The 26877-nt window shown below is 36.5% G+C and overlaps 2 protein-coding genes across 2 annotated transcripts; one reads left to right on the top strand and one right to left on the bottom strand.

The window, feature by feature from the left end:
* Nucleotides 1-1386: 1386 nt before the first annotated feature.
* LOC116267419 (uncharacterized) lies at nucleotides 1387-4133 on the top strand. Its single transcript, XM_031649122.2, has 2 exons — nucleotides 1387-2690; nucleotides 2992-4133. The coding sequence occupies exons 1-2, from the start codon at nucleotides 2558-2560 to the stop codon at nucleotides 4122-4124; spliced, it is 1266 nt and encodes a 421-aa protein (XP_031504982.1). The 5' UTR covers nucleotides 1387-2557; the 3' UTR covers nucleotides 4125-4133.
* Nucleotides 4134-4140: 7 nt separating this feature from the next.
* LOC116267418 (alpha-amylase 3, chloroplastic) lies at nucleotides 4141-21572 on the bottom strand. The gene is made up of 13 exons (XM_031649121.2): nucleotides 21134-21572; nucleotides 19321-19451; nucleotides 18838-18892; nucleotides 18315-18437; nucleotides 18097-18217; nucleotides 16221-16549; nucleotides 12056-12798; nucleotides 10380-10569; nucleotides 8596-8702; nucleotides 6637-6886; nucleotides 5085-5207; nucleotides 4671-4838; nucleotides 4141-4577 (listed from the first exon to the last, which is right to left on the bottom strand). The coding sequence occupies exons 1-13, from the start codon at nucleotides 21395-21397 to the stop codon at nucleotides 4419-4421; spliced, it is 2763 nt and encodes a 920-aa protein (XP_031504981.1). The 5' UTR covers nucleotides 21398-21572; the 3' UTR covers nucleotides 4141-4418.
* Between the last annotated feature and the right edge of the window lie 5305 nt (nucleotides 21573-26877).

The following is a 26877-nucleotide window of genomic DNA, read 5'->3' on the forward strand; positions in this document are numbered from 1 at the left end:
AGTTGAGCAAATATTGTGGTTTTTCATTTTCATGCAATATTCAACAATGTCGCAGTCATCATGCACATTTCATATGCATGTATGACATCTTGTACTGTAGTATGTTATACTCTCAATAAGGCATCATAAAAATATGTTCTTCTTCCTCCATCCACAAGGCAGAATACGACATATAAGGAGATCGTTTGTCCAAATGAAGCATAGTGGACTTCATCAAAGAATGTGTTTCTCGACATATCAACGAGTCATTCATGACTAAGTTCTATGTTTTATATGATGTTATTTGTTGAAAATTGTAAATGATGTTTACAAGAATTTTTATGGCAAAAGAGACGAGCTAAGTAACGTTTGACACTCGATCATGATAGATTTGCATATGCAGGAACATCGATTATAGTTAATAATAATATTGCATGTAATATGAATGTTTAATTCTTTGATGCATCATATGGGTTCACATAAATTTCCTGTATTTTTTTCTACTTTGAATAACTGTAAATGCTTCAGTATCTTGTACCAGATCATTAAGATCAACACTCCTCAATATCATCAAGATAGCACCATTCAAGATTTCTTGATTTGAAATGAGAACATAGTTATTACATGCCACCTAACCTGACCTGTTGCGCTACCCATCATTTGGTAGAGAGAGAGAGAGAGAGAGAGAGAGAGAACGCAGCCTGTTGTGCATAGAAGCTCCTTGGCCATTAAAATTTCATGCTATCCATAAATTTTGTTATTCTGTTGGGCAGATACTTCGTGTGTTATATATATATATATATATAGAAAAGCATCTTAGTAAGCAGTTAAATGACTCATGGAGAGATGCGTCACCTGGGTAGGCAAGAATAGAACCTTGTACTTCAAAATTTTGGTCTCCAGGTCTGAATTTTGCCGGTCTTAGGGAACGCAAACACTTCTTGACGTTGACTGATGAAAAAAGGCATCCGGCCGGATATCTGGTGATTAACAAGCTATTTTGTCCTAAGTTTGCACTTTGGTTGGTCTAGGATTTTGCCATATTTTCCGACGGATTTCAGGCACATGCCGTATGTTTGAGGATCTTTGTGTAAATTAAGAATGAGGGAATTACGTTTTAGACAAACATTTTTATTAAATAAATGAGAAAAAAAGTGGATCATGGATCTGCCAATACAGAAGGAGAAAGTATGCAGTTCTTTTTTACTATTAAACGGCAGAAATTACAATTAGTCTCGCTATGAGTATTGCATTTGTGACAATCCATGCTACACAAATTTGAATTTTCTGATCTCTATGTAGTGGCAAATCCACTATCCTTTACATCTCATAATCTTCCGCCTTGTGTTAATAAAACTAGTTATGTACACAACAGGTCTCACATTCTTCAGGGATGCTAGAAAAAATTAGGGATGTGAATGGATCAGATTTGACACTATATCCGTTTTTCCGGATATTCATATACTTACATTCAAATTCATATTTGAATTCGAATGAAAAAAAAATTGATATCATATGCGAATCTGAAATCTGAATTTGTAGTATGAATCTGATTTTTAGATTAACATCCGAATTGAACCATAACCAGTCCTGCCGAGCTAGCTCATGGGCAAGATATGGGACCAAGAAGGATTGAATTGGCAGTCTGGTACTAGTTGACTGGGCGTGATCCAGCTACGTGGTATGGCTGCTATATCTGGTCAGACCAGTTTTTGGTAGACACCTAACAAAACCAAACATCAAACCAGCATGTTCTACATGGACAAAGTAATGCAAGTAAGGCATAGTTGGCTAATCCCATGACCGTTAAAATTTGTACCGGACAAACCAAGCATAGGACTCACTGGACCTTGAACTGGATATAAACGGATTGGATTTGGCCAATCTCCAAATGTATCCTTTGCTGGGGAAGATGTAACTAGGAGAGTAAACGAATCGGATCCAGGTTGGGAACTTGAACCTGATCCAATCTAAACTCAACCAATCTTTCATGTAGCCTATTCCTATCTGTACCTTTTACGCTTCTCAACCCTGAATTTGATGAGTCTGTACACCTTCTTGTTCCTTATTAAAAGAATTTCTGGCTAAAAGAAAATTGGAGTTGAATTTTGTTTGGATTTGGATCAAGATTGAAAAGGATGGTAAGAACCTAGACTTAGCTTAACTTGGCGAATCAGATGCATTGCAGACACTAATGCATCCAGATTACGTAAACTATATTTTTCAAATGAGCCTAATGGGACATGAGAAAAAACCATTAATGGAAGTCAAAAGAGAACTTGCTTTCTGGGTCAACATCTGATAATGACAGATGAAAACCATTCGACTGATTTTGCTTCCAGGTATCGAGGAAGCAAAGAATTTCACAAGTTTCATCTTAACCTCACATGAAAAGGTTGGAATAAAAGCTTGTTTCTTCCCCAAGTAAAGCTAGAGATCTTCTGTTCAACCAAGACCCCACAGCTTATATGTGCCCTCCCTCCCAATTTGTCCATTTCCCAAAGACAATTTGAAGGTTTAACGTCTACAAGGGGGCGACAACCTTACACAGCATTGGTGCCTTCTGAGTTTGGCGGTAATGGAGAAAGTTGGAGGAAGAATGTATCAGCCCGTTCAACGATTTGGGCCAGAAACTACCCATGAAGATTTCTTACCAGCATATGATTGGGCCCAAGATAGTGATGGTCATATCCTTCTCATTGAGATTCCTGGTAATTATTGTCATCCTTGGACCTCTGCTGTTTTCTTTTATCCTGATGGTGCATGTCTTCATTCGTGTGTGTGTGTGTGTGTGAGTGAGAGAGAGAGAGAGAGAGAGAGAGAATTAGACCTTCAAGCCTGCGAACAGCTTTCTTAGACGTCAAATTGCTTTGACGGAACATGTATCTACAATTCTCATTTAAGGTCAGATCATGCGCTACCAACATGGGCTCTACAGCAGTAATACCTGCCATATTTTCTTTTTTCACCACTGTGGTGAGCCTCTGAGTCATGGTTTCCTTTCCTTGTCAGGGTTCACCAAGGAAGATGTCACGGTGCAGCTTGACAACTACGGTAATTTAACTATTGGTGGACAAAAAAGGGTAAGCGACAGCAGATACAGGCGCTTCAAACAGGTTTTTGGAGTGCCAGAAGATGTGAACTACGAAAGCATTTCGGCGAGATTCGATAGTGGCCTCCTCTACATCATCCTGCCAAAGATCTTGCCAGCAATCAAGGAAGAACAAAAAGATGGCAGAGAAGGCAGAGGCAAAGCAGAGCAGGAACAGAATGACAAAAGCCAGCTCTCCGAGGAAAGAACAGAAGGGATAAGGGAGAGGGCTGGTGGACAAGAGAGGGCCAAAGAAGAGAAGAAAGAGAAAGTTGGCGGTGAAGAAGGAAGGAAGGAAGAAAAGAGAAAGACCGTTGAGCAGGAAGAGAAAAGAAGGGGAGAGAAGAGAGATGAAGTTGGTGCGGGAGCCCAAAGAAAGGAAAAGAACAGAGACAAGATCGAGGAAGAAGGGGAGACGAGGCAAGAAAAGAAAGAGCAAGTAGGTGGGATACGGCAAGAGAATAAGGGAAGAAAGAGGGTGAAATTTGGTGGAGAAGAGACAATAGGCAAGGGTCAGGACACGAGACAACATGTCGATGAAAAAAGGGAGCCGACGGAAGAAGAGAAGGAGGAAGTTGGCAGGAAGGAAGGAACAGGGGAAGAGAAGCGCGGAATAATTAATGGAGAGGCAACCAAGAAAGAGAAAATTGGGGGAGAAGGGGATGAAGTAAAGGAAGAGAAGAGAGAGAAAATCGGTGGGCAGATGGGAGTGAGGAAAGACGGGAGGACTGTTGCTGGTGGAGGAGAGATTGGAGGTAGGAGGGTTGAAGGAAGAGAAAAAGAATCTAGAAGAGAGAGGGAAAGTGTGGTGAGAGGAAGCGAAAACGGAGAAAACACCGAGGGCTCAACCGAGACGAGGAAGGAAGCAGAGGACTGCGGTATGGGGCTGAGAAGGATCTGGGAAAGTGCTGGGTGGAGACGCGCACTAGAAAGCGAGACGATTGGAGAAGTTCTCCAAGCTATGAAGAAAAACAAGGTCGCAGTTGCATCAGCTCTCATAGCTCTATCGGCTGGCTTGTACTTATCCCACAGGTTTAAGACAGCTGGTGATTGAAGTAAATAACAGCGTCTGAATTTATACGTATAGATGTATTATTAAATAAAACATTATGCACAACCAGTTTGTTCTCTCTCTCTCTCTCTACAGTAGACACATACCATGCAAGGAATGACATATATCTATATATATATAGAGAGAGAGAGAGTAGGACTAAAAGGGACAAATAAAGCCCCCCAAATACAAGAATAACGATGAATGATGTAATTGGCTACAGGGGAAGTGTTCTATACATATTTAATGTGAGAAAGAGACCTGCATTATAAGCCTAAATTTGATTCATATACGTGTTCATAACGCCTCCCAAATTTGGTAGTCTTTGCCCTGAAGACTCAAAATCCAATTCTTGGAGCCCCTTGGGGGCTCATGGTAACCTGGTCCAATTTTCATCACAACTTTGTCATCAATTGTAGCTGCATACACGTCCCTTTCTGCTCTGTTTATTTGAACCTGTGGCATGAAAATTAACGCAAACAAGTTAAGAAACAGCATATTATTGTGCTGCTAAATTAAGTGGTGCTCATCGCTAGGTGGACTACTCACAGTACTCCGGCAATGGATCTGAGCACGGTTCCGCAATGATATGAGAGCTGCAATTTCTCCCCTTAGGTGTGAAAAAACGTGATCATAGAACACTGCCGGTGTGCCTGGATGTGTCAGAATGTACGCATATCCTTGCATTTCTTTCCCAGCAGGGAACCTCCAATGCCCCTTCACATATGAAAAAGTAACATTCGTGAGCAGTTACCATGACCGCAAATGGGTATATAGGACAAAGGGCTCTTTTCATGAAGGAAAAAAAAGAAAAGGTGAAATAATTGCCGTTGCCGTATCAGAGCCACCGGTAGAAAACCAAATTTCCATAATCTAAAATTCGTGAGCAATCTCATAATCAAGTCCCCATCAAGCAAGATGCACAAAGATGTAACAATGATAGAACTAGGTTGTGTTAAAAACCTGTGTGGAGCCAGTGTCATGGTTCTCAATAAATGTGACTGCACGTGACGGCCACCAGCCAACAACTCCCGCAGGCTTCCCCTTCTGATCACATAACCGCCAATACTCACATTTGTCCAGAACCTGAGCAGACAAAAAGAAAGCATCTTACATCGCCTGATAACGTGAAAAAATGAGGTCCTGCATTTCCAAGTGGAGAAGCATGCACAGTGACAAAAAGCTTGACTAAGGTGGTCTATGTGCTTAGTTTTCGCGGAATTTGCAACCATATAATAAACAGGAACAGTTGATGACCCTTATTTATATGCATATACAAAATAATGACCAAAGAACTATAACATTGTACTTTCTATGACCGAAATTTCAAGACCAAGGGGTGTCTGCTCATGTGTGTGCATGTGCGTGAAAAAGAGAGGGGAACAGATTGTTCAAAGTTCCTTCTCTGATACAGTAATGCAATTAGCAAGAGATGCTATCAATAAAACCATACTACATCAAAACCGTTTTCTCTTATAATTCTGATGTCCAGAGTGGCCCAAAAGAACCAGACCTACTATTAGAATAATATACAACTTCATGGAAACATAAGAAACACTACTGGGGTCCACAAAGACATTAGAAGACAATAGGTTATTAGAATGTATACACCAGAGAGAACATAACAATCTGATTTATGTGACTAGAAATAGAATCATACAAAACCCATAATGGACAATTAGAACGTATATAAATAGTTCATTTAAGCTGGCAACACATTTAGAGCCTTGCTGCTTAGGAAGCCATATGAATCATGATCCTTCTAAGAATTGTATCTTAGTTTGACATATGGTACCGAACCCTAAAGCAGATTAGAGTTCGTGCTTCCGCATGTCCTTCAGTGTATCACTTTCCCTTTTCCACAAACATTCAACTACTACACAAGCCTAGTTCTTAGGGGCAGATCAGCATCTTGCTTTTCTTGGTCTATTTAGCCTTCCAAAACATTAAAAAACATGGAGATTTCTACCTACGTGATTGTTCAAACTTCAAATAATTTATAGTTTTCTAAGCCAACCTTCCTAAACTTCTTTTGGGATCCTTACTAACCAACTACTCCCATCTAGGCACCAAATAGAGCATTTTTTGGGGATTGAACTCTTGAGGGTGTCCAGTCTTTTGACTAGTACATGCATGCCATTGTGTGTACATGTGTGTGTGTGTGTAAGAGAGAGAGAGAGAAGGCTTGATCAAACATCCAAAACATCTCTGTTTAAAGATAGGATGCTCCAGAATTTGCATACTCCCGACTAGGCCAGCCGGTTCTTTCATGTATAAAAGAAACAATTTTTAAAATAACTAAACCAAATGGACATAGAAATTATCAGTTTTAGGTTTATCTGGAAAGAAGATCAGTGCCACGTACTAACCTTCAACAATTTTTGCACCTAAATATAGATCTGATGGTTGGAAAAATGGGAAATTTCAATGTAAGGAGAAAAATAATCAGATGAACAGGATATTCTAGCACAAAAACTCAAAGCGCAGAAAAAAAGAAGTCCCTATATGAACTTACAGAATGAAGAATCCCCTTAGTAGTGACATCAAATGCTCCAGCAGTTCCATTTGTTGCATTAATCCAGTCAACGATGCGTTGCCTATGTGCGTCTTGATTGTGATCCATGTTACCATATGTATAACAGAGGGAATCCCAATACTCTCCAACAGCAAAATATGGCTCACTTGCGTTCATATAATCCTTGACATATCCTCCCCAGAAGCCCCTAACAAAGTCCAACCTCCATCCATCATATCCTATTTCTTTCCTGCATAAAGTGCAATTGTTATAGGCTTATCTCTATGCACACGCACATGAGATTGTCAACAAAGTCAAATACATTCATAAACAACACAGGTTACAGACATGCATAAGTGAAAAGGAAAAGGATTATTCACTGATTCAAAATAATAAAGAAAATTTAAAAAACAAAAAACAAAAAATTGACTTTGCCAAAGATGACACAGTCCAAGAAATGCATAGGCTTTGATCATATCCAAGGCATCTGTACAAAGTGTATAGGAATGTCCATACGTATGTTCTATAGCAACTTAGTCCCCTCCTTTTTTATTGGGACAAAAAGGATGTAAATGCTTAATGTTTTATGGCATAAATAAAGAATTTGGATTATCTCAGCGATCTTCCTTTAATACACCATATGTAGTCACATTGTTAATATGCATTTCAAAATGGATGGTTTCCATTTTATGTCGTTCTCAAAGGATAATTCTATCTAAGAACCTATAAAGTGGTAGCAAATTCTGCAAAAACTATATTCTCAGGTCGCCTAGAGATTTTCTTCATCTAGGAGTGGCATAATCAAACACTGATGATTTCTTATGTAAAGGCTATTTCCCCTGCCCTAACTAACAAACTGCAAATGCTATAAGATATCAAAGCACCTAAAAGTAACACGTAGAGCTAGTGTTTCCTTCCCTCCTCTAGGCCATGTTTCTCAAAAAGATTATCTATTTCTTTCCTCCATATGATGTCATGTTCATTGATCTGCTCCTGTATTGAGTTTAGTTCCTATAATGTAATGACTAAGAAATAGTTGAACCCTTGAACAGATGCACATAGAACTTAATCAAGTTACCAGCTAAGTAGACTGCTACAGCTGTCAATAGCTTATTAGATGAGTCCATCAACAGAATTATAAAAAGCTTACAAACTCATCTAAAATCTTATAACTTATAAGCAAAGGCCACAATCAACAGTTTGGCATTGCCAATATCCAGCGTCATGAGACCTTGAGCCAAGCAACCAGACTAACAAAAAGTCCTACTTTAATTGTTGTCTTAACCGTTCAGAACCAAAACTGAAGTAACTTGGTTTGGAGAGTGCACTGAAAATAGTGAAGACTGAAGAGGTATAAACATAGTTTCCCCGAGATTGACAGATTCCATGAGCAGGTTCTCGCAGTTCCAAAAAGCCCCATGGATAGGAGTCTGAGAAAGGCAACCATATAGCATCATCAGGTTTCAAGTTAGTGCACACTATCTTCTTCCAAACTTATGCTACCAGTATACCTCCCTCATGCTGTGATACTTTTTTATGCTACATGACTCCTTCCAAGCACCACTTGATCATGCGTCAAGTCTGCTAGTATTGATGTTTCTTGCTTGCTATATTGGAAAGTATGATAGACTATATCCTAAAGCTCATGTCCTGTATCACCGTATGTAAATATGCTTCAGCATTCAACAGAATGCCTTGTAGTATGTGGCCCATGACTGTGTCTATAAACTGCAGCACATGTATGACACATGACATGTTACCCACAGTAACCGAGTCTGACTAGTTATTCATTAAAAAATAATGTTGCCAGGTATCATAATAAGTTGCAAAAGTGTTCCTACTGTCATAGTTCACATTCATTACCGCTAGAAAACTAATTTGATGAAAAGAAACCAAAACACATTATAAACCATGCACTGATAGCAGTAGGATTTGATGTATGAATATACACTAGCAGACCTTAACCAACAGAGCCATTCTTTTATATCGTTCCTCACAAACTCCTGTGAATGGTCAATATTTGGGGCTGCATGAAAATTATCACCACTGCTTTTGTTACCCCTCCCCTGCAAATTATAACATTGTAAGAATACCGTTATTGAAAGAAAACAAAAAACTTCCAGAAACAAATAAAATGGATGTGAAAATTTGCGGCAAAGTAAAAATAGGGTCCCATGTTTTTCAAACTTGATCATCATTGCGTAACATTCTAATTCAATAATGTGAGAAAAATTTATTTTTCATCACAAATGAATAGTTACAACATTTAACTCGAGATTACATCCAACTCAGTGATTAGCCCAAGGTCTTCAAGTAGAAGCAGCCAACAGTTCGATACTTAGAGCATCCGTTGGCATAATGAGGCAAAAGTCTATGCCTTGTTCGTCCATTGTAGTAGAATATATTTGAATACATACATACATTTTGTGTGTGTATGTGTTTGCTTTAATCATTTTCAATATATGCTTCAATGATCTTATTTCTCTCATGTAGAAGGTTTGGAGGTTTTCTTTGTTCATTCGCAAGACATGATCCAATGTTCTGTTCTCCTTTCTTTTCAGAATAGGCAAAAATTATAACAGATCTCCAAGATTTTTGGGAGTTCAACAATTCCTTGCCTTTCCTGCAAGAAGGTACATTTCTGCTCTTTGAATCTGCTCTTTGAATTGGCCCTACAGAAGGATGTTCAAATGAGAGCATAATCTCATCCAAAAGCCACTCGACCAGGTGCGTTACAGATTGTGCAGCAGCGGGTGACAGTTCTTGGGGGACTCAGAGCAGACATCAAGTGTGCCGGATTGTCCAATTGGCAACAGAATGTGCACCCAGGGCCAGGGACCAGGGGAACCTGGCTGCTTCTTGAAGTTTAAAAATAACCTCAACAGGCTCCTCAAATATTTGAAAAAATAATAATGCCCTCTACATCTGGTTCCACCTGTTTGAGCATCTACCTGCTCCCACTCATGCAGTAACTATCTCTTCAAATAACATTAACCACCTCATTGCTACCTTTATCTATTCATGTTAAATCAGAGTTATAATATTTAAAATAAGATATTTTCAGAGGGCACCAAAGAGAATTTTATACATCAAAGTTGTTTAATAGCAGCTGTGAGTGTTCTCATAAGTTTCAGACTTACAAGCTAAAAATGAGTATCCAAATCATAATAAATGAGAAACTGCCTGGCAATATTACTACCTGCTCTGGCAGTATGATTGTCAGTTTATGACACAGCATTCAATAGCATTGCAACTCCATGATTGGATGTTATAATTTTTCAGAATTTCCTGCAACTTTGCATTCATGCACATGCACATACCTATAAGGATCACTTAGACATGCACAAAAGCACATACCTATAAGGATCACTTAGACATGCACAAAAGCACATACCTACTGGAAGGGCACTTGATCTTAGTTTAACTAGCATTTGAAACATCTGATTTGTAAATTGAACGCCATACATAATAAGGTAGTATCATATTCAAAGATGCAACTGCTCATGTAATAGAACATGTAATTTAAGAATTTTCCTAAGAATGCACCAAGACATAAATCGTTGATTCTCCAATAACACAGTCATAATACAAGACAAAAAAAGTTCATAGTTAACCACAAAAGGACACGATGCAGCCACTAAAGAAATCAATATAGTTAATCTTCATTAGCTCAGCCCCAGTTCATACTTCACAAAGTAGTATGAAGTTTAAAATGAGAAGCCTCCTTAAGTTTGATTTAATACCTGGAAATGTGGATCATCAGCTACGATAGCTCGAGCATCCCAAGCTAGTTTACCACCAAAGACATTCCAGATGCCATTTTGGTTCTGAGAATGTGCACACCGATGATTTAAGACAACATCACCCAGAACTTTAATCCCCACATCATGGAACCTTGCAACAAGGCTTTTTAATTCCTCCATAGTTCCATACCTGAAATATATACCCTCCATGTCATATAAGCAAAGGGGAAAGAGAGATGAGATGCACCATGAGGCAGTCAAAGTTTGCATGTAGTCATGAAAATGCAAGCATAGCCATTATGTATCTTAAAGAAGATCCATATCAAAAGTCATAGGCTGTTATCTGAAGTAAAATCTTGAGGAATAGAAAGGGTATACGAAAAAAAAATAATGATCAACAAAAATAAGTTAATGGTCATGGAAAAGTTAATGGTCATGGAACATAGGTTACATCTAATTGGATCATGAAATAAATAAACGAATGAATTCTGGGTTTACCCAGTTACAGTAAGAGCATGACACAGTTACTACAGCCATACAGCAATCTGGAACATCATCATAGAATTCAACACGGATTTCAAATTCTTAATAGAGATGAAGCTTCTTATATAGAATGATGTGATCCATATTGGTACTAGAGAAAAAAATGTATAAGAGTATCAAAAATTTAAACAGACCTAAATTATAAAGAAGAATGACAAGCAGTAACAGAAAAATGTTACTATTCTAAGTTACTTAAATTAGCTGAAAGAAATCATAAGCTAACCATAAGTTAGATACAGTCATATAAACCTGCAGTTAAAGGGGCATATTGTAAAGATATATGTGTGCATGCCTATGATGTATATGTGTGTCTATATCACTATATATGTGTGTGTGTGTGTGTGCACAGATACGTATACAAGTATGTACATGTGGATGTATATTATAATGGCATTAACACGCAGAACACATATACACAGACAAATATATAGTGATGAAAATATTTCTTTCTTTGTCTCTTTTATTTTGGTTTTTGTTCTTTTTTATGTAATAAATGTAATGCACAAATTCTAAAAATTGGGAATGTACCACGGCTAGATGACTACCATTGAGCACTCTCAACTGCTAGAGCAGTTCCATTTGTTGCACCATAAGGGCCTTCTTGACCTTCTAATTATGCATTTAGGATATAATAAAGCATTTTTATTATTTTTTTATGTTCCATTATATCCCTTTTCACCTAATTGTAGTTGAGTGTACTTGTTAAATCAAGTGAGTAATTATATCATGTAAGTGTTAATAATGGAAGCTTCTGATTTGCACTAAGAAAAGATAAAATGGTCTTACATGTTGCAACTAAAATTTTGACCCAGTTCATTGTCCACCATGGCACATGCAGCAATAAGAAAGAATATTCTATAAGACAAAGTACTTAAAAAATGTTTTCTCAAAAATAGAAACCGTCAAACTTTTGAACGTCTTCTCATTACATTGACCATGATGGTGATTAATTGCACGCACTGAATTGATTCACAAGGTACCTTTCCTGCAAGTTTGAAGATTTATCACAGCGAAGAATGCACCACCAAAACAAACATTTCACTAATTAAGATTACATTCCCCAAAAAAAATTAACCACGGGTTGGAATTAAATAATGTTGATGGATTTTGAAACCTACTGATGAAATTCATACCTTGAGTTCAAGTTGTATAAATCCTTCGGCATGTATCCTTCAGGTGAAACAGACTCTGTTGGGGGAGGCAACCAGACTACTGTGAAACCAAGTGAAGCCAGTTCTGCAGCTTTATCATGCATCTCAAGATACCATTTTCCAGATTTATTAGATTCCCAGTTGAAACCCTGGCAAAGTATTTCATAACCTGTCCCAGTTCCAGAGGATACTGCTACTTCCTTTGAAGCCTCGACTTCAGCTATGGTCTCCTCTGAAAATGTGGGACGAGAACTTCTGAAAATACTGTACGCTTCAGCAGCAAGCTTCTCAATTTCCTGAAGGATGCTTTCATGTGCTTCTTTGCTCTTGGTATTTATGCTCCTTTCAGCAGAGATATCACTAACCAAGTTCCTAATTTCATTAATAATTTCATTTGTATATTGTACATCAGTGGCTCCTTCATCTTCGTTTTCAGATGTCCCAAGGACAGTCCCATCTGTGAAAGATGATTCATCTTTACTTAGTGCTCCATCAGTTATTGCTAAATCAGACTCCCCAGTTGTCACAAATTTTTCATTTTCAGCTTCTTCCAAAATCTCTTCCATCAGGGTTGATAGACTCGATTGACTTTGAAGGGGAATATAGAAATCATTCCCCATGTTATTCACCCAAGTGTATTCATTAACTTTTAAGACAAATAATAATCCTGAAAGCTTCCTATCCAGAGAAAACAAGCCCCAGCTGCCACTTCCATCTTCTTTTGGCTGTACAAGGAAATGGACCATGAGAATTACCAACATTTAAAATAATGAGAACCCTATAACTTGTTGAGAATGCTGCAAAATTATATTTCACAGTATGGAATTGGCAAAAACACAATTAAAGTTGTTCAAACTTGTGGTATGAACAACATGTGCAAAAGTAAATTAGCATATTTTTTTACCATAGATATCAGAACAAGCTAAGTCACATGGGTACTTCAGTAAGGTCCATGTACCCGTGTCACTGTACCCATACCCAAAGTGGGTATTTGGACACACTTGGTGCTTTTTAGATCAAAACTGCTTAATTTTATTTGATTTAATTTTTTCCAACTCAATTTTCACTTTGTTTCTAGAGTTATTGTTCATTATGTCATGTTTTTGTTTATATCACTTATGTTGCTTTCGTTATGATTTTTTGTGTTATTTTGCAAGATATGTTGGCAACACACAGCTGTGGGTTAGCAAATTTCATTCAGTACCTGCAGTACAGTCCTAAGTTCCCAGATTGAAAACTAGCGAAAAGTGACATGTGATGGATCTAACGATTCCAGAAGCAATCTAGGGCAATTTATGAGATGCATCATACGGCCTAATGCAAAATTATAAAAAAATGGAATATGAAAACCAAAAAATAAAGATACACTATGTTCATAAGCTTACAGTAAGAAATCTCAAATCGTTTTGTTTAGGGAATGTATATTTATGAAAGAATTGGAAGCTTATAGATATGTGGAAAACAAAATGTTTAGTATTCAAGTAGGAGCTGCATGAAACTATCTTCTATTCCATAAATATCCATCTGTTGGGACTCAGGACTTCTGATAAACATTAGCTGACCAATAGTTGTGTAATCAAGGTGAACCTGTAAATTGAGTGACAGGATACAGCTGTCTTTATATTTTGCAAGGAATGATCTGTCTAACTATTCTCAATTATTCTGATGTGATTGAGTTGTTTTCTTTACTTCAGGTTCTTTCCTACCCTGCATCCTTCCTGATCATACGGTGATTGTGGTTGCTCTAACTCATATGACCATCTAAGGTGCACACCTATGACCAGCTCTCAAAGAGCAACCTTGGATACAAACCCCCGTATGCCCCTGTGCACCAACAATGTCAAAAAGAGATTATGCATGTTGCCTCTACAACATAACAAAGCACCATCCTGCATGCAGTTCTAAACACTAACTAATCCAAACTTTCCAAGAAAATACATCAGTAAACCCCTAAGATTTACTATATCTATTGGACGAGCAGCTTGTATCCTAAGTCAACTTTAAAGATTTCTATGAAAGGCTTTTAAGTTTACTATCAGAAAGTTCTACTAAATTTCACAATTATTTTCACCTAACGGAGACAACTGTCCAGAAGCATGCGATCAAAGGAACACGGGGAGTTACATATGTATTGACTACTGATGTCCTTTCCAGTAAAATTTGAAGTTAACACCATCAGAAAAAGAATCTAGGTATTTACTCTAGTATTGCCTCTGTATGTGTATGAGTACACACATGTATACAAACACAAACATATGCGCGCCTGTGTGTTACCAATTATATTGTTCTAGAAACTTCTCAAGAATAATTTCCTTCAAAGAATTTTAATTTTGTTTCTCTTCACAAATCATCGGGAACTCAAAAATTTATACGTAACAATACAGAGAAGATATAGAATTCTAAGTTTTCTGATATCTTTTCTTATAAAAGTGTCAAGAAATATTGAAAAAACTTGATAATTATAAAAGAAACAAAAGATGGAAAAAAATACACTTACAACATAGAAAATATCAAGATATTATCACCATATGTATTAATCTTATTTTTCCAAGCTGAAAATATTGTGATATTATACAGATATTATCTTTCACATGTACTTTGACAATAAAAATAAATTCTCAAAATGTCATTCATATTAGGGGTAAATAGTTGATACAATCTAAATTCTAAAGAATGTGTGTGTGTGTGTGTGTCTATATAATATATATATATATATACACACACACACACATTCTTTAGAATTTAGATTGTATCAACTATTTAATTGTGTCTACTATGTCAAACAACTCAAAGCTATTAGATAGGGAAGGATTGGTGGCTAGGATGTCTCCAGCAAAGAAAATCAACAGGTCAAGTATGCCTATTGAAGAACAAAGTACCCTGAAAAACAAAAGAAAAATCCATTTCTAGTGAAGATGTTTTTAACTGCATGTCTCCCATCTAACAGTTCAAAGTTGGTCGATACAATTGGCACCATTAAATAAGAACATGACCTAGTACATCAGGCACAAGAACTGTAAACTCTTATGGAGCAACCTGAAGAGTAAATATGAAAATGTGTATGAAAAGACTGGTAACACGAACTTGGAGACACAAGACATCTGAAAACTTCATCGCCATGGATAGGGATGTTCAACAAGTCAAGCCAACTTGAACTCGCTCAGCTAAGTTAAACTCAAGCCCGACTTGCTTAATAAATGAGTTGAGTCAAGTTAAAAAATACACTCACTAAAATAAACGAGTTGAGCTCGAGCTAAGCAGGCTAAAATCATTTATGCTCTATTAAACTTATGGAAAGAAAATATATAAAATGTGTCATACAATATATCACAAAAACAAATAGCCATAATGGAATTCCTTGAGGCTAGCAAGCATCAAGCTGAGCCTTCGAACTGATCGTTTTCTTTCAAGTTACAAAATAATTTTTTTAATGAACAACTCAAACAACTCGGCTGAGCTCAAGCCAGACGTAGGCTTGATTTTAACAAAGTGGAGTTTAAGCTTCTTACCATAGTCACAAATAACGTTTCGAAATTTTAAAAGGTGAGGTTTTTCTTGGTTATATAATACGGCAAGCTTGAAAAAAATGAGAAAAATATGGTAAATTTTTAAAAATTTTAAAAAAATAAAAATGAGGAAAAATAAAATAAGTGAGAAACTAATAACACAAACATCAAAAGATAAGTAGATTTGCGACAAATAAAAAATAGAAAATGAAAAAAAAAAACTGTTTGTCATTAAAAAAATGAAAAAAGTGAAAAAAGCTGTTTTTCCGTTTTTAACGTTTTTTTCAAAAAAACGCATTTTTTAGTTTTAAACTGCAATTTAATTTATCACATTTTTTTTTGCGTTTTTTGTAACTATGCTTCTTACACTCGACCTGAGCCAAGCAAGAGTAGCCCTTTGGCACTGGAGCCGAGTTCAAGCTGGCCCAGCTTGGCTTGAACTTGGCTCGTGAACAGCCCTAGCCATGGATCATATATTATGAAAATGAATCGAAGTGTAAAACTACAACCATTTTTCACAAGCCCAAACTCGCATCCTTATGGCTTCACCTAATCGAAGCTTGGATTGACGAAAACTTGCTCAATTCCTTTAGAGGATTTAAAGAAAAGTACCAGTGGAGCAAGAATATGAATATACTGACCTGTAAAAAAGTTCGGAGTGCTTTTTTACGGAAAATATGTGTCTTTGGAGGATGAGGACCACTTGGGATTTCCCATCTTTTCTTGTCATCTTTGCAAACACCCCAGTGAACAATGATATCACCAGAAAGATCGGTATCAAAAAACACAAGATGTTTTTTCATCTCTTTGCTCTCTTGAACGGAAATGCTCAAAAAACCATCAACTATCGTTTCTTTTAAAATGGGGTACTCCTCATAGATTCCATCATTTTGCTTCATCTTCTTCTCCCCTTGACCTTTTGATTGAGACCCCTTTGTTTTGAGCAGCATGTTAGACATTTGGTCCAAAACTGCAAGCAACGTAGTAGAAGCTCAGAGAAAAGAACCAGGATCATGTGTCAACCATGTCATTTTGTCAGAAACATGAAGACAAAGAAAGAATGGAAAGAATGAGTTTCTTCAATCATACAAGGAAAAATCTGATCTCTTTGATACATTCTCATTTTTTTCAGAAGAAATATTTTTTTAATATAGTTTAAATTTTCTCCAGTTTCTTTCAATATTTTGCTAACTATTTGGAATTGTTATCAATGTTTACGAAAGAAAATAATAGAAAACTCAAATTTTCATAGTTTTATTTATCATTGTTGTCAATTGTCATATTTTGTTGCCTTTTGAATTTTTGACACTTCCCTAACAAAAACAAAATTTCTAATTGATATCTGAGAAAAATGTTGTCAATAAAAACCCAAAAACAATATTTTGACCTATGTTGCTTAAACTTTAAAGTGTTAGGCAGAGTCTAGGTGATGAGTATAGCTTAGAATCTAGGCGCACCTAGGCTAGACGAGGTGCTTTAAGGCGATACCCCCAAAAAAAGGAAAAACATAGAAACTGACAAAATGCAACACTAAATGTTGTTCTACACAGTCACATAACATAAAATTTGTTGAAATAATATAGAGTTTTTCAAACAACTACAGACACAGTCACTAGACTAAGTGTATTAAGTGGTACCCTTCAGAAAAAAGCAAACAAAAAAAAAACAATATTAATTGCTAAAATTAACAATGGCATTATGGCACTGAATTTTTCAATGAAAAGCCTATAACTATCAACTTGTAACAAATAAACCAATTAAAAAAATCAAAAGTTTGAAAGATCAAACTTAATGAGTTCCAAAATTAAAAATTTACAAGTTATAAATCATAAAGAAAAAAAACTTCCAAGTAAATATCAGTGGGTCTCAATTTTCCAGTCTTCCAGAGCATGCAAAATATTTTCATTTCCTAAATGCCAAAGCTAAAACCATAATTGTGATTTTAAAAACTAAAATACTAAAACACTAAAAAATTAATCTAACTGAGAAAAGGAATACAAATCCCCAAATACAATCATACATCTAATTAAGAAAAGGAATACAAATCCCAAATATAATCATAGCTTTCATAAAAATTACTTTATATTATAAATCTAATAAGCAAGAGAAAGATTAAGAAGATAATACATACATACATACATATATACATGCATCTGTCTTAGTGTGTCTCCGTATATACATATATACACATACATGTACATGCACATACATTTTAAATGCAAAATCAGATGCAACAACGCCAAAAAGTGAAACTGCGAAAAATAAACTGCACAAAAGAAGGAAAAAGAAAAGGAAAAAAGAACAAAAGTTTAAGTTGTTCTAAGAAAAAATGTCTAGACTCTAGGCTATTGATCTCACAGACATTCCTACACACTGTCACATAGGCAAGGCTAACCTAGGCAACAGGCCAAACCTGGGGCCGAAGCAAGCCTAGACAGTAGCCAAGCCTTTAAGAACATGGATTGTGATTATAGTATAAAGTGACAGAAAGAGCAGAAGAACATTCCAGTAAATCACCTGGCCATATCTGAAAGCTTTTATCATTAGAGTCAATATGACCATCAGCAGGATCAGAATTGACAAAATGAACTCTAAAATCCCCCCCTCGATGTTGATACCAAGCTCCTGTTTCTTCTTCCTACAGAAAAGTGTGTGATGCATAAGAAAAGCTGAAATTACGTGAAAAATTGTAGGCCTACACATAACCACACACAGAGAAGAGAGCGAGAAAGAACCTTTAGAACAAAATGTACAGCAGCAATCGAATAACTATTGCTGACATCAATCTGAATTTCATGAAGTTCTTGCTCTCCATCAGATGAAGTTGATTTCCTCAAAGATGTCTCCACTGCATAGTCCTAAACACACAAAATTTATAGAATATAGATATTTCTAAAATCATCAAATTGGAAGGTCCTATCAGATTTCATATGTTCCACATGCATTCAAAAAGACCACGTTAAAGATGACACTGAAATGAACCACATTTAAATAACAGTGATGTCTTTCTTTTTCATTTTTTCTTTCCTTTTTGAATAAGAGGTAGCAATGTGTCAGGGGCATGTCGCAGGTGGCTGCTAGCCTACCACAAGTCAGCTCTTCGCCTGATACTATCAAGCAGAAAATTAATTGGCAGACCCATATACAATTGTAGTAAAATGCCACTTTTCTCCACTTGAGGACAAATTTTTGAACTGCATTCTGGTTGATCATGACCACCACAACTTTGGGAAGTGAAATTTTCTGATTCAGGCATACCTTAATCGGAACAGATCCTGGAGGTCTCATCTCAGCAGGAGGTTGATCCCATTCACTGGGGAGGAAAACAGCACAACGAACTCAGAATCTACCAAGAGTGCATATAATAAAGAAAACAAATGCAAGGAATTTTGACACTTTTTTTTTATAGAAAGCAAATATTATTTAAGGTAACAAGTAAGAATGACAGTTTGACAGCCATTGCAAATGCACTTCAAAGATTGTGCAAATATGTTCACCCAGACCATTCAAATATTATCAAGCTGTTGAAGAGCGGAATGAAAGATGAATATCGGACAGAGACATAAAAGAGTCTGCTTCTTGGTCTCAATTCTTTTGTGGCAAGAAAAACTAAACATGAAATGAAGCAACTAAGTTCCTCAATGAACCAATGAAGTTGTTCTAAGATTGAATAATAAAATGTTCAAATTTGAGGTAATAAAAAATACCTGCCAATTTCAAATTTGAGGTAATAAAAAATACCTGCCAATTTCGTCATTGTAAGTGACGCCCCAATGCAAGACCCACTTCCCTGGCAGATTGCATCCTATTGTAAGCTTCCAATTCAAATCATCTTTCCCATTATCAACCCTCACATATACCTTCCCCTCTACCTGTTAAATTCAGTCAAAACCTCCGACTCAGAATATAGCAACACTACACAAAGGTCAAACCATAAAAAACTGGTCCTACACAGACAATTCAACAAAAAATAGCTCACATGATGTCGTCAACATAGAAGTCAACACAAACAACATGCACGTAGATACTCACTATGGGAGTCAATGTTTCTCTATGGTCATGCTTTAATTAATGCTAGAAAGCAGGAAGTGGTTTGATACATTACCTGAGGGATGGAGCCAAGCGAAGGCCGGGGGGAACAGGCCTCCCCTAGCTTTTTTAAACATTTAAAAATCCATTGGTATTTCTGGAGAAAAATCCTCCTGCTGCCTTTAAATTTGTTGAAAATATAATTATTATTAGAGCTCCCTGAAATTTGTAAGGAAAATAGACTTGCCCTCCTGAAACTTTTTTGGCTCTGCCACTGCTTCAGCTGGTATCAAAAGTTCTTGGGAACGTAAGTCAGATATGTGCAGCTATGGCTGTGAATGTAGGTACGGGAATGGATGTGGACTTCGGAGGTCATGACACAGCAATTTGAAAATGTTTGGGTGGTACATGGGAACAACTAAGCAAGATCCACAAAGATTCAAGCAATATAATTTTCATTAGTTCATAGTTCATACATGATTCATTGCAATGGACCACAAAATTCAAGCAATAGTCACGTAAGTTCATCAATAATCCATTGTAATTAGAGATAAAAAAATGTTCATCGCATAAAATAAAAACATGGGGCTACAACGTCCTAAAAGAATGGATGAGATCAGGATCTGACTCAGATCCGGCCATGAAGTCTAAGCACCTATGTCCCAGAATTGCCGAACGAACACGGGTACATCACACATAATAGTGTAGCAGAGCATACACCAAACCTGTCCCATATATTCCTTAGACAGTTTTGCAATGCTGAATGACGATGGAGTTTGCCCTAAAACTACAAACTACTTAAACTGATTCAGAATCAACCATATGGAGAGACGCAGCAACTCCAAATCGATCTCAGTGGACCTGGAGTAATTTGCATACCCATACAAATGCTACAATACTTAAACCATAAACCTTTTGCATAAAGCAACCCATATCCGGCAAGCTAATGTTCTCCTGCATCATGTGTTGCATCCGCATCTATGCCCATAGGTGTGGGGGCCATTTGGTGAGGATGATATCAAATTTTGTAACATGCACTGCAATAGTCAAGCATAACCATCCGAACATGTTCTGCCGCATATTAAAAAACTTCCTGCAATGTTAGCTTCGTTGGGGAATATATCTTCCGTTACATCATCATCATTATCAACATCATTTATGATCGGGTTGCCCGCAGAAAATTGCGTCAAGTGACTGATCAAATACTTCTGTGTTGCAATTAGTTATTAGATCAGAATATCTCCGGTTTCTTATTATTTTTATGACCATCATCATTATCAAATAGCAGCAGTTAGATATAAGCATATCATCATCATTCCATCCTCGCCACGACGCTACCACAAATCTAAATTCAAGTGATCAACGTTAAGAAAAAGGAATCAAACGTTAAGACTACAACTAGCTGATTAAACAACAAAAAAAATAGCATTATTCGTCCTTGCCCCTGAAAATCAGAAGACAAAACGAAACGAGAAAAGAAAAAAAAAAGAAACTTAAAAAAAAAAAAAAGTCCATGCATCTATACCTTCTGCGTGACCTTCAAGGGATACGTCTCCCTGAGGACGACCTCCTCCGACGCGGCAGCCTCCGCCGCTTCAACGAAAGACTCCGCGAGGCCTGCACTCACCCTAAACCTCCCCCTGAGCTTGCAGTTGCACAAGCACCGGAAATCCGAGACGCTCCGGGAGAAGCTCAAGCTGGAAGGCCTCGATCCGCCGAGCTTGTGGACGAACCTCGGGTACGTTCGTCGGAATTGGTACAGCGGCGGCCTGACTCTCAGAGTCGCCATCAGAATCCTCTCGATCGCTCACGCAGAGGAAGGCGATCGCGACAACACTCAAATAACAGTAAAAATGGAAGGAAATTCCTCCTCTTCCTCCTCCTCCTCCTGCTCAGTACAGCGAAGAGATGATATTTTGGTTCGTGTTGAGTCCGAATTTTCCGACTCACTGGCAGAAAATAAAGGGGGGAGATATTTATAGGGAGAGAGGGGTGCCTCATCTCATAATTTGATCGTTCCAACTCGCGCGGCTTTGAGCAATTAATTAAAATGAATAAAATAAATAATGGGTGGCGGATATTCTGATCAGGCTCTTCCGAAAGCGAGACACCGAATCTCCCCATAAAGTACGTGACCTTTTTTTCATGGACGAAAAATATCCATACAAGCCTGGGAGAAGGAACACTTTGCGCCAATTTTTTTTTTTTCCCATTGCATAATGAAAACGATAAAAATAGTTCCCGTTTCAAAACTTTCTGGAATTTTCCATGTTATCTCCTTAACAGGAGAGTCCTACTTTATATAAATGAGCATTTTCATAATTTTATAATGTAGATTTTTTCAAAATTACAGGTATTTCTGGAAAAGTATTTCATTCTACCGTTTATAAAAAATCGAAACTTCACTTAAGCCCTCACCCTCTATGGTATAAGGCCTCAAGGTGCCACCTTTCTCGCGCTTCAGTTTGCATGTAGATGGTCCTTCATTTCCAGCACAAGAAATTAAGGTTTCCGAGATAGGACAGTTCATGAGTGAGTTAGAGCCCAGTTGAGTTAGCTTGAACTTGGCTTGTTTGTCCGGAAAGGAACTCGAACTCGGCTCGATTCAGCTCGATTAAACTCAAGTTAAAAGGTTGGCTTGAACCAAGCCAAACATTTTATTAAAAAAAATTGTTTTTGAAAAGAAGAGGCAACTTATAGACTTGAACATAAAACCTCTCACATACCAATTGTATACCTATTTGAGCAAATTATTTGTTTTGATAATTTTAGGAGACGTATTTTATATATTTTCTTTTTCAAGCTTAACCAAGTTTAACCTAGCCGAACCCACTTAACTCGAGCTCGACTCGCTTAAGTTGTCGAGTTCATTTCTTAACTTGAACTCGACTCGTTTAATAAACGGCTCGAGGTCGAGTCAAGTTTATCGAGTTAGCTCAACTCGTTGAACAGCCCTATTGAGAGATTCCAATCTACAATCAACCTTTATAAGGTGTGTTCGAATGAACGTCAAAATTGATTTTTTCCAAAAACTAGTTTTGACATTTTAAAAAGGGAATAAATAATCCTTGTTTCTCGGCTTTCATACAAAATGTCATTTTCCGTGGGTCACCCAAACAAGCAAATCAAGTTAAAAGAGATTAAAGCAGGTTTTTACTTAAAGCTGGTAAGCCATATGTGTTTAGCATGTTTACAATTTAATTAAGAACTTCATTTTCCAACTCAAGCGGTGTCATCACTTGCAAATCCTCCTTGTATCTAGAACTTGAGAAATACAAATCCCTTCTAAAACTAGGTTTCCAAAAGTTGGTATTAAATGTTCTTCTTTCTATATGAAAATGACAGACTTCACTTTTTAAATATTTGGTAGGAGTGGTCTTTTGATCATTCTTTTTCGTATTAAATGAACATATTGATTAAGGCGGGGCATCCGGCAAGTACCGGATGGGTACCCAATACCCGAACCGATCAAGCTCAGGTTCGGAACTTAAAAAACCAGGCCGGCCAACGTTGACCTGATGGGGCCCAATTCGGTTCGATATGTTTTCAAAAATTATTTTTTATTTCAATAATGATATATATTTTATTATTAAAAATATATTTTATATTAAAAATTTTGTTTTATAAGTGGTGGGTAGGTTCATGGCCCTCTTCGCAATAAGACTAAAAAATAGGAAATGAATTTCTCTGCAAATTGGATGATCAACTAAGCTGTGAAGTCAGTAAATGAGTACTTTAACACAAAAAGTTATTTTATTGATAGAAAAAAAGGTTTCTCAAACTCAAGCTAAAATAACTTACATCAATAATGTTGAAAGCATATATTAACTTTGGGCGAAGTTTTCTCATTTCTTCTATTCCCAAAGGTCTAGGGATATCTAGGACTTGAATGGACCTATGGTATAACAATCAATTAAAGTGTCACACTATCACCTTTTGTAGTTTAAATGAGTAATACTTATGAGAATCAAGCTAACAACCGAGCTTTCATGAGCATGCCAAACCGACCAGCGACACTACACCCCTAAGACACTGAACGCATAAACATTTAGTTCTTTAATCAACAAAAAAGAAAGGTTCTATTATTTGTGCAAAAATGTTCTTAAACTCAAAACTCGTGTAAGGCAATTTTTTCTTTTCTTAGCAACAAAAACAGCAAACCCCACAAAGGGGTTTGGCGCTTGGTTTCCTTTGTAATAAATTCAAAAATTAAAGAATCATGTGACCTTGTTTTAACACCAAAAAAGGAGAACAAAGAATCTAAGATATAGCTCCACTAGGGTAGATATAGGTTGATAATTTGAGTTGGAAAGCATCAAATAGCTATATTTTTAAGGACCAAACTATAATTTCAAAATTTTAACAAGACTGAAATAATATATATATATATATATATATATATATATATATATATATATATATATATATATATATATATATATATATATTAAACTAAAAGTTTTTAGATTTACATATAAATTTTTAAAGTTGTTAAAATCTGGGGTTGGGGGGGGGGGGGGGGGGGTCAAGGCGACAAGGCCCGCCCTTTCCCTCCGCCCTTGGATTTATGGAACATTAGAATGAAATATTCTATGAATCTCATTGGAATAGATTCATAGAATGTTATATTAGTGTTCATTGCTTATCTCCCCCCTTTAGTCTGCATTTAATCATGGGGCTTGAACATGAGTTGGAATTGGTTGAGTTAGGTGCTCCCGCCAGTTTAAGGTAAAGGCGAGGTCCTTATGAAGGTGTTTGGCAACAAGAACATTAGCACTGCAATACTAAATGCAAAATTTCTAAAGTTTCTTTGAAACATATTCACAAAACACTGTGTTAGTGTTCCTAAGGAACTATGTATTAGTGTTCTTGTTATCAGTTGCCTCCTTCACTCCGCATATTCATAGAACACTATGTTAGTTTTCCTGTATGTATATTAGTTGTAGTTCTTTAGAAATGTTTAACGAAAGATGGCACCTAGCGGAGTTGGAATTTGTCAAGCTTTTAAAAGAGGCAAACTATTTTATGTTGTCAAATTAGCTTTGTTTGTGATTGACTAAGGAGAGAAGGGCAGTACCGTCAACTAAAGTTTAACGACATTATTTTTACTACAGTACGGTCAAAAGGACCTTCCCAGGCCTCGAAAGGCACCGTATGGAGGTGAAAAGCGCTTTTCATAGGAGGACCGTTTTAACCATCGTCATCACAAACTTTTACTCATTCGCCATTATGATTGACTGAGCCGTGAGGAGCAGGAGCAGGAGCCTAGGCAAGTTGCCATATCAATCATACACTAGAAGCTGACAAGGCTCACGGGATATTTCTCAGGAGCAAGTTGCGTTCATTATAATCTGCGGAATCATACTTCAAAGGGCAACTACAATCTCAGCCGCTTATTTTAAATAGGGATGTTGATGGATCGAATTTAAATTAAATATATATTTTGTCATATTTGATTCTAGAGATAGCTATATTCAAATGCATATTCATATTCAAATGAAAAAAAAAATTTATACCATATTCTAATTCGAAATCCAATTTTTAGATTAACATCCGAATCAAAGTTCTATTTTTAAACTGATTAATCCAAACTATATTGTTAACATTGAGTATAAAATATTTATTTAAAAACTATATCCGTTCTGAATCAGAATCTGCTTGATATTTATTTGAATATGAATCTCATCAGATGTCATTTTTATATTTCAATTTAATCTGAATTTTTAATCAAAGGTCAAAATTTGTTCCATATTCTATTTTTTTGTGTGGTTCAGTCGCATATCAAATTTAAATCGAATTTGTTGACATCTCTAATTTTAAACATTAGTTCCAAGCATTTGTTTTATAGTTATTTTGTTTTAAATTACATATAAAATTTTAAAAAATTCATATATCTTATATAAAAATTTTGAAAAATTATATTTCTGCTCATGTCAAAATTTGAAACTATAATTGTTCCTTCTCACGAAAATTTTTTTGGTCTGCCCTGAATTAAAAAGCTTGACTAATTATTATCAATAAATGGTGTAAATCTTGCAATCCTCAAATGCCCAAGATTTTAAATCTTTGTTTTATAATTTTTCAACAAGACTCTTAAATTATTTGTTTGAAAGCCACATTTATTACAATACAAATAAGCAAACATCTAAAATCAGACCCTTTTCCCCTCTCTTATTAGAGACCGGTATCCGGTTGGTGCATTTAAACGAGTCGACGATGGAACGAGCGTCATGGGGCGTCAAACTTCAAAGGGATAAAATCGTGGTTGTTGAAGATTCTGGTGTCATTTTCTCAGGCGTTTTTGCGCTTTCCACGGGCCAGGTGTCATCTGAAAGGGCCGAAAGCGACGGCGAGAGGGGAAAGAGGAAAGGTTTAACACGTTTGTTTGACGACATCCGGTTGAAAAAAGAGGGAGGTGAAAGAGAAAGGCGACCAGAACACGTCGCCGCCACGGCCACCAGCGGATGACGGTGGTCGCCGCCGATCATCGCGCATTTCAACGGTGTTGGTTATGTGCACACCTTTCGAGCCCGTGTACAATTACCAAAATACTTTGCTTAGGTAAAAAGAGAAGTTTATATTGCTAAAACAACAAGAAGTTATGGAAATATTAAAAAGTTAAAAAATTTCTAAAGTACCTCAACTCTCTTTTTTATTTTTTATTATAAGTAAAAAGAGAAGTTTGTATTGCTAAAACAACAAGTTATGAAAAAGTTAAAAATTCAAAAAGTTAAAAAAAAATTTCTAAAAGTCCCTCAAGTCTCTTTTTTATTTTTTATTATGGCGTGCATCAGGTGGTGCAAGCAACTTGATTTCGTGTGGGAATGATGGTTTTTGGATGGCGATAAGAATCACTGCCACATAAGATGAATCCCATTGGAGATGTTGTATAAAACTTTTACGTAAAACGTTACTTCTCTTTTGCATGTGAATCGAAATGATGCCAATGTTATCAACAATCTGTGCCGATTTTAATGGCAAGCCTATTTAATTCACTAACCAGTCCAATAGTGTCAGGTGTTATTTTTTAGTTATTTCTGAAATAACGTAAGTACTTTTCTTTTTGTTTTAGTTATTTTGTATATTTCTTTGAAAGTATAATGATGAGATTCATTTGAAGTGCGAAATTAGTTAGGAATGATCTTGAGATTTATTTGAAATGTGAATTTTGTTATCAATGATTTTTATAAATTTTCATAAAAAAGGTCCTTTGGTTTAGCTAAAAGGTATACAGAAACTCCAATGTTACAATAGTTTGCAAGTAAGAGA

This window comes from Nymphaea colorata, chromosome 14, assembly GCF_008831285.2.
Source record: "Nymphaea colorata isolate Beijing-Zhang1983 chromosome 14, ASM883128v2, whole genome shotgun sequence".
Lineage (NCBI taxonomy): Eukaryota > Viridiplantae > Streptophyta > Magnoliopsida > Nymphaeales > Nymphaeaceae > Nymphaea > Nymphaea colorata.